The sequence below is a fragment of the Ambystoma mexicanum genome, chromosome 11 (genome assembly GCF_040938575.1).
Source record: "Ambystoma mexicanum isolate Mex_15411 chromosome 11, UKY_AmexF1_1, whole genome shotgun sequence".
Classification (NCBI taxonomy): domain Eukaryota; kingdom Metazoa; phylum Chordata; class Amphibia; order Caudata; family Ambystomatidae; genus Ambystoma; species Ambystoma mexicanum.
The window spans coordinates 1,000,970,744-1,000,983,158 of record NC_090934.1 but is presented as its reverse complement, the minus strand read 5'-3'; the positions used below and the strand labels follow the sequence as shown (position 1 = coordinate 1,000,983,158).

Below are 12,415 nucleotides of genomic sequence, written 5' to 3'. Positions count from 1 at the left end.
GACGGTCTGGGAGGCACGCGATAAAGAGGCCCAACGAAGGCCGGAAAATGTCGGCGCGAGGGGCCGTGGGCAAGAACAAGAAACAACCCACAATGGATATTTTTGCCAAAACACAACATTCTCCTGTGGCCATCGCACCCAAAGGCCCGATGGTACCAGCGGAGGGCACCACAGCGGCTGATAATCATCAGATTTTAGAGGCCATCACAGAGCTGAAAGACTCTTGGGGGGTTGCGATGTTGGACCTGAGCACTTCCCTGGAGGCTAAAATTGAAGCAGTGGGTATTGAAGTCTCCCTGTTGAAGCAAGATGTCAGGGGGCTGGCGGAACGAACAAGCAGCCTGGAAGGTGCGGTGAAAACTAACATGGACACCAGCACTAACAATGCAAAGGAGATCCATGTCCTTAAACAGGTGGCTAACTTGGAGTCTCGAGCAGAAGAAGCGGAAGGGAGAGCGAGGAGAAACAATATCCGCGTGGTGGGCTTGCCGGAGGGTCAAGAGGGCCAGGACCCGACAGACTACATCGAGAACCTACTCCTACAAGGAATTGGGGCTGGTAAACTCTCGCAGGGATTTGCAGTGGAGCGTGCACACAGAGCCCTTATGAGGAAGCCGAGACCAGGGGCCCCTCCACGGGCGATAATCGCCAAAATATTGAACTACAAAGACCGCGAGAAAATACTGGAGTACTTCCAAAAAGGTGGAACAATTGAAAGGGCCTCTAGTACCAACACGGTGTATCCGGATTATACTATGTTGGTCCAGAGGCAACGGTACAGCTATGTGACCATCAAAAGGAGGCTGCGTGCGGCTGGGGTAAAATATATGCTCCTGTGCCCTGCGAAATTGAAGGTGGTGCACAAGAGCAAAATGTATTTTTTTGACCCTCCGGAAGAAGCAACGACGTGGCTGGATCTGCAGGGCTGCCCGGAACAAGACACGGAAGAGACCCAAGATGGACGCGATAAGTGACTGGGATACGGTATGCATACTGTTAAGGCGGCGTGTGAGCATCCCCGGGGTGCCTAGACGAAGGCTAAGAACAATGGGCGCGGCTGTAGGAGGCTGATGTTTTGATAAAATACAGCTGATTGCAATGGACTTGAAGGACTGGAATATAGTGGCATGTACATATATTTAAATTGTATAGCAATGTGTAGTCAATCCGATGTGCCATAGGAGCGGCAGGGCGAAAGCACCCTACCCCCCGAATTATAGTAGTTGTAGTAGTAGGTTGGCCACTAGGGTGGCCTCACCCTGCGGAGCTTCGAGTACAGGCGAGAGCCAGAAAGAGCTAGATGCGGGGGAGCCTGAGATCCAGGCATGGAGCTGGGCAACAGTTGGTGGGTGTGATGTTGGGGAAGGGACGGCAGGCGGGAGGGAGGGGGAGCGGGAAGTTTGGTGTGTTTTTGGTTAAAGGGAATTTGGAATGGGATGCGAGCCTATACAGATTGGATTGGAATCCAAAGTCAAACTGCACCTGTGGGAGAGGGAATGGAACTGTAACAGGCCATGGGGGACCTTAAGATACTTACATGGAATGTGCGGGGGCTCAATAGCTACTTAAAAAGGAACAAAGTTATGTTGTACCTGCGCAGGCAGAAAATAGATCTTGCATTGCTGCAGGAAACCCACCTTACACGAGAGAGGATGGACACGATCGCAGGGAAGTGGAAAGGGGTGCTGGTTGGCTCATCATACTCTGCCTATGCAAGAGGAGTGCTTATATGGGTGGCGCCACATGTCCCCTTTCAGCAATTGCAAGTGGTGGCTGAGACAGACGGGAGGATGGTTATGCTGCTGAGGGGACTGGTGGAGAACAGGGAGATGAGCATTGTTAACACGTATGCCCCGAACCAGAACACAGCGGCGTACATTAGGACATTGAGTGCGAACCTGAGCGCATGTGTAGGAAGCGGAGTGATCTGGGGAGGGGACTTCAACTGCGTATTGAACCCGAGGGTGGACAGACCGGATGGGAAGTTGGATAGACCGGCCCCTGCAGCTAGGGCGTTACAGACATTGCTGGATGACTTTGAGTTGGAAGATGCATGGAGAGTTTGGCACCCCAAGGAAAGGCAATATTCACATTATTCTGCCCCACAGCAGTTATCAACGAGGCTTGATTATGTCTTCGCATCACCTGAAATGATAGCGGAGATTGTACATATAGAGTATAAGGACAGGGTCCTCTCGGACCACTCGCCCCTGATTCTTGCATGGCAATACTGCCCCCCGAGAGCGAGGATCCCGACATGGCGCCTATGAGCAGAGGCGTTGCGGGACCCCTTTTTTAGAGAGGACTTGAGGGAGGGGATCGTAAATTACTTTGAAACTAATACTGGAAGCGTGGACTCTGCGGGAACACTATGGGAGGCCTTCAAAGTTGTCATGAGGGGTGTGGCCATAGCGAAATCCAAGGGCCTACAAGGTGGGGTTTTGGCTGAACTGCAGGAGACGGAAGAAAAATTAGAAGAGGCCTTAAAGGGCGGAGACGATACAGCGGAGAAGCTAGAATTGATACTTCGGCAACAGCAAAAATGTGCGGAATATTGGGAGAGATTGTGTAACCTTAATTATAAAAAATACATAGACAACATGCGGGAGGTAATAAACCGGGGAGACTTTTGGCGTGGTTATATAAGAGTGAGACCCCCAGAGTCACAATCAGAACTATAGAGAGAAGACGGTAGCGTAGAGGACACCCAGGAGGGAGTTAATCAAGCGTTTGTGGATTATTATAAAGTATTATACGGAGATGATGGGGAAAGTAGCCGTGCTATGATGGAAGAAACGCTTGAGGATATGGGGTTGCCCAAGATAAGCGAGGAGGAGAGAGAGGAACTAGACACCCCGATCACCTTGGAAGAATTGGGGGAGGTGGTGAGGCAGCTGCCTACTAGCAAAACCCCAGGGACAGATGGGCTTCCAAGTGAATTTTACAAAGTATACATAGAAGAGGTCCCCCCCCCCGCTGCTAGAGATGATAAACGAAGCGTTCGAGATGGGACGCTTACCGGAGTCACTGAGAGATGCTGTCATAACACCTCTCCCCAAACCTAATAAACCTGGGCACAGCTGTGGTTCCTTTAGACCCTTGTCAATGCTGAATCAAGACGGCAAGATATTAACTGCTGTCCTAGCAAATAGACTGAAGAGGGCTATTAGCAAATGAATACATCCGGATCAAACGGGCTACGTCCCCCATAGAAACATTACCAATAATCATAGGCGACTCGAAAGAATCATTGAGTTTGGCAGAGAAAGTGATGAGGAAATGGCAATCGTGTCCTTGGATGCAATCAAGGCCTTCGACTCCTTTAAATGGCCTTGGCTGCTGGCAGCCCTGAAGCACTACGGGTTAGGGCCTGGATATGTAAGGTGGGCGAAAATTTTATATAGCGAACCGGTGGCTAGAGTTAAGACAGGATCTGTGATATCAGAGAGGTGGCAGCTCAGCAGGGGTACTAGACAGGGATGCCCGTGGTCTCCTATGATCTACATACTGGCCCTGGAACCTCTAGCAATATATCTGAGGCAGCAATATGACACCATAGGCATCGAGGTGAAAGGGGCGTGGCATTTGATCTCCCTATATGCAGATGACATGCTGCTGTACGTGCAATTCCCAGAAGAAAACCTCCAGTACATTCTGGAAGTGCTTGGGAGAAACGCTGTGCTGTCCGGCATAGCGGTGAATCCCCAGAAGTCTAGCTTGTTCCCATTAGGGGGGTACATGGGGATTCCAGCAGAGCGGTTACCCGTATTGCAGGTACCGTGGGCGGTTAGCACATTTCGTTACCTTGGGATAGACATATATCACACCGTGGAGGAAGAGCATAGATGCAATACAGAAGTAGCCATCAAGAAAAATCGAGAAGTGCATGCAGTTTTGGGCAAAGCTGCCTTTGGCGATGATGGGGCGGTGAGCAATGCTAAAGATGGTGGTCCTGCCGAGGCTCCTACACTACTTCGCGAACATACCGTACCCGATTCCTAAGAAGTTCTTCACCAAATTGAATTGCATGTGTAGGGACTTTTTGTGGCATGGCACGCGAAACAGAGTGGCATTATGGAAGCTTCAGAACTTCCACGACAAAGGAGGAATAAAGCTGCACAACTATTGCCCAACTATGAGGCGTACTATGTGGCAAGCCAGTTGCAGTATGTTGCCAAATGGCTCTCTGAAGAAGAGACCCCTGAACATAGGCTGTTTGGGCGTGATTGTGCACCTTTTTATTTGAAAGAGATGATGTGGGTACCCAGGGCGGAAATGGTGGGGCGCCCTAAAATGATGCTACTGGGGTGGAAGGTGTGGCGCAGGGCATGTCAAATGATGGAGGACCCGTCCCCATGCTCACCGCAGATGCCATTGGTTGTATTGACGGGGGCAGACGCTCAGCTACGAATGATACTCAGGAACCGGCTGGGGTGGCAACAATGGGTGATATTTGGCAGGAGGGCTCAAGTATTACTTTTGACGGACTGCGGGAAGAAACTGGGTTGCACGACGGCCAGTACATTACGTATCATAGAATGGTATAGAGGATTAAGAGAACATGGCCTGAAACTGTGTTGGAGGAAGAATTAGACGCCACCATAGACATGATATATGACATAGCTGAGGGGGGTCACGAGATTTCCAGACTGTATGAAATGTTGATGTCTAAAGTGGGGAAGGAGGTCACGCAGCTGAGACTTTACTGGGAAATGGAGGTTGGGGCCCCAATGGGAGATGGGATGTGGGAACGGGCGCAGGGGTATCATAAGAAGGTGTCTAGAAACGTGAGGCTGAAACAGATTCAGCTGTACATAACACACAGGGCCTACATGACGCCTTGGAGGATAGCGAGGTTTGAAAATGCAGGGCGGCAAGCATACCCCAAGTGTGATGAGGAGAACGCGGGCATGGTGCATATGTTCTGGCCATGTCCGATCATAGAGCGATTCTGGAGGGGAGTGAAAGAGAAACTGGAAGAAAAAGGGGTCAAGATAGTAGTGGATACAGTGGGGGCCTGTCTGCTGGGGGGGGGGGGGTTCCCCAGACCACAGAAGCTCAGGCATGTAAGTAAGCTGAGGGATCTGGCTTATGTGCTCGCAAAAAGAAGGATTGCCATGGGATGAAGTCATGCCATGTGCCAAAGATAGAGGTGTGGTGGAAAGACTTGCAAAAATGGGCGGAAGCCGAAACCATGGCATGGCAAGAAGCGAGTAGCACAGGGGGGGAGGAGGAGAATGAGTCCCTGATGGCCTGGAAATCACCGATAGCCGAACTGTTTGGGTCATTAGCTGACCCGGCTGAGCCTGTAGAGGAGGGGATCGAACCACAGGATGCGGAAACTGAAGGTTTAATGCAAGACTCGTAAAGGGGGGTGGGATAGGGTGAGTAGTGGTTAGAAGTTAAGAAAGTGTAATGAAACTGTTGGTAAATGCACTGTTTGTTTGGTTTGTATTGTTTGGTTGTTTGTAAAATTTAATAAAATCTTTCAAAAAAAAGAAAAGTTAGGATGTTATGGCCGGGGTCTCCCTTCCCCACGTTTTTTAGCACGGGACAAGGCGGGACTCCTGAGCACAGCACACTCCTGGGATTCTCTGGCACAAGCTTACAGTTCCTTTTCTCAATATCAGGACCTTCTGTGTCTAAGTCTCTTTCACGCAAGGTCTCTTGCTTCAGATTGCCTGATATGCCAAAACAAAAGTTCCTTCAGTTGATCTTCCCATTGGGTGATTACCCGTCACTCTTGGATCCCACTCAGCCGGGCTCCGATCCTTTTCTCAGTTGTCAGCATCCCTCAGTTGGGATCAGACCGACCACTCACTGTGGACATCCCTCAGTCAGGTGCATACTTGTAGTCACAATGTAGTTTTCTTAGCTTCTTCACAGAGTGGGATTCATTTCCCTTTGCTTTTCCTTTGGCGTCCCTCAGTCGAGTTAACTACCGCCTTTAAATCTCAATCAACAGTCTCAATGTTTTTTTAAATAATCTCACAATCTACAGTTTTGGTCCCCCTCGTCCAGGCTCAGACCTTCCATAGTGCTTGCGAATTTTAAACAGAGACTCCCGAAGGGTGATCACTTCTCCCCGGGTCACTGTTTGCTATGGCAAGTGCAGGCTTTACAAAAAACAGTTTTCATGGCGTCCCACTTAGGCGGGCGCAAACGCCTATTTCACAATTCTCTCAGTCGGATTATTTCACAATCATCAAATCTTCAGCAATGTGTCAAGGACTTTTGCTGGACTCTTGCATGACCCCCTTGCCACCTCACGCCGGCCTTCCCTATGGCCTCTTGGTACTTCTTGTTTTCAATAATTTTGTATTATCACATTCTCTTTATTCTGGAGATGGGTACCAGCTAGAGACCTTCCGATGAGCGCCCACGTGGCGACGGGCCCCTCCATCTCTGGAAACAAGTTTGTCCACAACAAATACCGGTCTATCTTCTCAATGTTGTCCCTGCAACCTTGAGCTGAACACAATCTGGTCCCCTATCAGGTTCTTCCGACTCACCGGCTGTGCTGACCTCGTTGGCGTATCCTTTGACACTGGAGTCAAGGACGGTACCACAATGGCAACCGCGTCTCCCGCCCTGGCTATCAGTGCGGGAGGGTTCCATGTACCGCTGACATCCGTTACACCATTCGCCAGCTGCGATTCCCGGTCTCGTGTTTTCTTTGTCGGAGGCTTCGTGGGCGCAAGTTGAAAAGAGCAAGGGCAACTCCCTCCTTGACGTCCTTTCAGGTCTCACCGCCTTTCTCCTCTGTTTGAACTGCTGTCCTGGAATAGCTACTTCCTTGTGCGTTTGGCTTTGCGCAGAGTGCGCGCTCATCGGGTGCGTGTAGTTGTCGGGAATTGCCTGACTCTGCCTGGCCCTTGTATTGGCACATGTCAGGTAAACGGTTCTGGTCTTAGTCCGTTGTCTGAGAAAGTGTTTGTGTTGGAAAGGGGGTGGGGGGGAGGTTTCTAAATATCCTACTTGGCAGGATGGGGGGAAAAGGGAAGGGGATACCGTGTCTCACCCGTCTGTGTCCCAATTCCACTCCCAAAAGACCCCTCATCCAGGGGATCCTCCCTCACTGGTCCACCCCCAGGAACTGGATCCAATAGTGATAGCCGTGTCCTGGCCACTTAGATGACCAATCCCCAGGGACTAGCGAGTGAGAAACCTTCAGGTTTCTCACAGGAAGAATGGAAAGGAAGTAGCAAGAGGACTGAAAACGATCTTGGAGAAAATACTGAAACCACAACAGCACAGTACCCAAAATACCGGCATTGACAAGGATGTCAAGAAGAATCGTGTGGTCCACCGTGTCGAAGGAGGTGGAGAGATCCAATAATGTAAGGGCTCCCACACCGCCCTGATCAGTTATAGACATAAGGTCATCAAACTCGCAGACCAACATGCTCGCAGTGCCTCGCCCCGGACAGGAGCCAGACTGAGAGGGATGAAAGAAAGAAGATTGCTCAAGTAAAGAAGTGAGAAGGTGACCAACAAGAGACTCCAGAGGTTTTATCAAGAGCGGGAGAAGGGAAATGGGCCGAAAGTTAACAGGTAAAGATGGGTCCACAGAAGGCTTTTTCAAGAGGGGCACCACAAGAGCAAGTTTCAGAGAAGGAGGAATGAAACCGGTGGTGAGAGATATTTTGACCGCCTGTGTAAGCACAGGCAATATATAAGGCGAAATGTCCTTTATTAGAGCAAGCTGAAGAGGATCAGACGGAGAAGCAGACCGGAGTTTAGTGACAGCTGAGGCAAACTCATCCTGCAAGACTACCGAGAAGAAAGACTACTGATCTGGAGGACAATAGTGCACAGATTGGGGGAGGAGGATTTAGAGTGTATAGATACCTTTCTGGCCAAAGTGATGTGGCCACAGATTTTTTCAATAAAAAGCAAAGAGACGCACAGAGACTGCAAAGGGATAACAGATTTGTTGGGAATGGCAGATAAAGAGTCAATGACTCCAAAAGAGTTCCCTAGGTTTATTCAGAGAAGACTCCACTAGGTTAGAAAAGTGTACACACTTAGCGTGGTTTATCGCCAGATGACTGGCAAGAGACTAGCAGTGGAAAGCCATTTTGACCTTGGAGCAGTAGCACAGATGTCATTTGTGCTGCGCTTGCTTACGCAGTAGTAGGAGAGACAGAAGAGAGTTAAACCAGGGTTCAGAGGCTAGTCTCTTAGCAGCACAGGGTTTAAGAGGAGCCAGCTGATCAGACAGGATGACAAATGCTTGGGATACCGTCTCAATGTCCGGAGAGGCAGTAATAGCACACATGTCGAGAAACAGGGAAGTGATCTCAGTAAATTAAACAGACTGCCAGTTCCTGCTGAACTAAGGGGGAGGTGTAGTCCTCGTGGGAGAGAAAGTGTAGTGTAGTCACAGATAAAAAGGACCATGTAGTGGTCAGACCAGGTCAATAGAAGAACAGGACAAACTGGGATACCACTGGAAGGGCCAATATAAGATCAAGGGTATTGCCACAGTAGTGAGTGGCTTCACTGACCAGCTGAACCAGACAAGGTCAGCCATAGCAGTCAGCAATTTCTGCACTTCGGTGTCCGTAAGATAATTAGGTTTCTGGTATTTCCTCTTTTCAGTCTATTTAGGTCTCTGAAAATGTTTTAAACAATTAAATGGGGCTTTTATATTGTGCTTCATGCCAGAGGCCAGCCTCTAAGCGTTTGACCGGATATCGGACGCATGCTGCTCAGTGTAGTCTTGCTTCCAAGACAAGCGCATTACCTCTGAGCTATCCTACATGCCCGAATGGCTACTTTTGTCCAATCTCTTGAAGCTATATAAATGGGTGTTTATTGTGGAGAACGGTTATAGAACCATAAAATGTGGATTTTATGTCAGGAGATTTTGGCATAACATTGTGTGTTGACTGCACTAAACTGATATGACTTATTGTTTTGAATTGCTGTACCCGCAATTAAAAAAAGTTCAAGAAAAAAGAAAAGCTATATAATTGTTGAAAATAGATTTTTTGTTTTGGAAATTATTTAAATGGACATTTATTTTTTGTAAAGTTAGAAAAGTCCCCAAAACTATTTTAATATACTAGTGGTCATTAATAATTAAGATCACATGATGAGAACCTCTCTTGCATGGTTTGCAAACCATCACAGCCAGCCTCCAAACACTTCTTAATTGAGACCAATACAGCAAGCGTCAATCCTCTTCTCTTTAAGGAAGCATACTATTTCCAGATCCTAGTTTTGGTATACCCACACAAACAAACCATAGAAGTACACCATGGTCAGCCCCAAACAGATTCCTTTTACTGTTGCACACGACCTCTGACAACCATCAGCATTTAATCTCTGCACCACTAGATGTAGTATGCTGAAATCAGTGCTCAAGTACTGCACCCCATTCCGCAGGGACGACAATCAGCATACAACAACCACCACCATTTTTAATACAGGTCACAGACATCAGTACCATACCTTTCTTGTTCCAGCCTGTTCAGAAGGTAAGTATTGTTGGTGTGCAACTCATGAAGCTGATCTTCTCGCTGGAGAAAAGCCTGATTGAGATCAGTCAGTTTTTCTGTAAAGTCCACAAAAATGCAAAAAAACAAAAATAAAAAGAAATATCAGAAACCAAGTTACAATGCTTCTATACAATAAAACAATGTGCTCCAGAAATCCCATGAGACCAGATTATAGAACCTTTTGTGGTATTGAAGGCTTATTTTACAATATGTAGGACTAGAAACTCAGAAGAGTGCAATGTAATTTAAAATTCACGGGTTAACACTTCTTTGCTAGGCACTGTGATGAATCAGGGGTATTCGTCCCTTCTCCCGAAGGGGGAGCCACTTCCTTGGAGGCTCTGGAGGTGAGCCCACACCACAATACCCTCCGTAGGGTATTCTCACTCCGAAACCCCTTGGATCCTCTATGCAGGCGGCCAGGGAAAGGCCATCGCGATTGTATCCAGACCCTGGGGGCGGAGACGTGAGGATCACCTGGGTGGAGGGTCTTTGGGGAATAGAAGTGGGGTGCCCTTGGGCGAGACATAGTATTCCCCTTTTCCTGTTAGTGCCCAACCCTTCTCCCATCTTCATAATCTGATATGAGCCAATGCCCCTCATTTCTCCCTATCTGACACTTGACAGTACTGGGATGAGGAAGCAACTAAGAGCAATGAAGACCATGCTCTTTCACTATTCTGGTACTGGGACGAAGAAGAGGTCTGCTAAGAGCTGTCAGGGTCAGGCATGTCCCATTAATTGTGGTCAGGCAGGGCTAATTGAATACTCGCACGTGCAGCCGGTCAAGGGGCTGCAGGTGTATAAAAGGAGGCCAGCCCAGCATTATGGGAGAGAACGGGGAAGCCTATATGTGGAACAGCAGCAGGAAGGTCAGCGCAAGTGTGGCTTGGGAGCTGGGACTCTGTCCAGGAAAACAAATATTACGTTCCCCTGTACTGGGACGTGGACACAGGGGTATGTATCAGAGGGGCAGGTGCGAGACCCCAGACGTGAGGAGCATAAGGCCGCCCGATCCAGACTGCTGTGAAGCCTTTGAACGCGACCAGTGAGTTTCTATCCATTGAGAAACCCGGTGCATGAGCATTATACTGAGCTAGTCGAGAAATACATTGTGTAGGATGGGTCGTGTGTTTGAAGAAACACGTTTCCGAAGGGCTCTGGTTCAATCTATTGTTCAAATTTAAATAACTAAGAATACTTTGTATGGGAGTGGTCGCGTGTGGGAGAAAACACGTTTTCGAAAGTATCTGAAGGTTAAACATGAATTGTGCCTTCTTTATATGTTGAAACTGACTGTTGAAATAATCTTCATGGTTTGTTTCAATATTTAAAGTTCACAATTGTTTTTCACTTGTAGTTAGAGTAGCATTAATTTTTAGTATCCAGCATTTAATGGTTTTGCTTGAAATTAAATTTCTGTTTACTTCTGAACAGTATGCAACAGTTCGACTCTCTTATGAGGTTTCCACTAAGTTCCGTATTCAAGAAACAAAGATTGTATTCAGCTTAGTCTTCAATTGGTACGGGTTGCCTACGCCGCAACGCATGTATTGTCCCTCAGGTCGACTCACAACCTCCATTCTCCACGATAACCAAGGACAATATCTACACAACACTCTTTGCAGGCTCATTTATGCCTGCCTCCAACAACCTCTTGAGCTCATCTCGCACCCCATCCCTGAGAGCCATCGGAACAGGACAAAGTTTTGCCCCCACTGCCTTGCTCCACTCCTTTAGGACAATTGTGTGAACCATTTCTTTCACACACCCAATCCTTTCAGAAAACACATCCAGGAAACTATCAATCACACTCAAACCTTCTGTCACATTCAATACTTGCTCGCGTGTATTGGGATCAAGCCTTATTTTTAATCCTTTCTGGTCCTTCCACCCAAGCAGTGACTCACCACTGCTTGTGACATTTTTCCTTGTGTTTCCCTCCCCTTGAATTGAAATCCTGCAACAAAATATCCTAGAACATCGATTTTTCCACAATTATATCCACCAGGTCTTTTATCTGACGGCATTAGATTCTCCACCTTCCCACCTATAACACCCTCATATACCTCTTGCGACATCAACAACAATTTAGCTCCAGAATCAGCCATCAGGCGTACTACCTTTCCATTTGCACAAATGTTTCCGAATGTACTGTCACAACAATTACCATGTTCACTGTAACGACTTCAACACGCTCTTACTCCTCCTCACCCGACGATTGCTGCATATCCTCACCCACATTAAGTACTTCCCTTCCCACTCCCAACGCACAGTTCTTGCAGCAATTTGCCTAGTGCCCCCACCTTTTACATTTGTTGCATATCACTCTACCCGGGGACACCAGTGAAATAGCAAAATTACTTGAGCTTGCACAACGAAAACACAACCTCTACTCTCGCTTAGCACCCTTCGCTCTATTATTTCTCTCATCACCTGTCTCAAAACCCTTAGATGGCTTCTCCTGTCCATTCTTCTTGGCATGCTTATACTCTTTACCCGGATCATCCACTCTCAATATCTCACTAGACATGGGCCTATTCTCTTTTCTCGTTAACTTAGCCAGACAATGCATAGTATGCTCAACCCTTTTTGCTATGGCCATCACCTCCTCCAAATACGGCTCATCTTTTAGCCACATTTCTTCCCTTATCTTATCATTCAAACAGTGTATCAAACTGATCACGTATGTGCTCATCAAGTTTCTCTCCAAATTTACAACCTAGGGAAAGATGGCATAATGCTGTAATGTACTAGTCTAAATTCTCTCCCTCTCGCTACTCCCTCACTCCAAAGTTGTACCTTTCTAATACAGTACTAGTTCCAACATCAAAATGACGGTCGAGTTTCATTTATGCATTGTCAAATTCGTTCACCCCGCTTTCTTGATCCAAATCCGGGATTTCAGG

General features: G+C 47.7%; 1 protein-coding gene across 3 annotated transcripts in view; it reads right to left on the bottom strand.

The window, feature by feature from the left end:
* Positions 1-12,415, bottom strand: part of GOLM2 (golgi membrane protein 2) — an 801,157-nt gene that overhangs the window by 683,045 nt on the left and 105,697 nt on the right. For all 3 annotated transcript variants that reach the window (XM_069624194.1, XM_069624193.1, XM_069624192.1), the window contains exon 3: positions 9,460-9,562. In XM_069624194.1, coding sequence (XP_069480295.1) covers positions 9,460-9,562 — 103 coding nt within the window. The remainder of the gene's footprint in view (positions 1-9,459; positions 9,563-12,415) is intronic.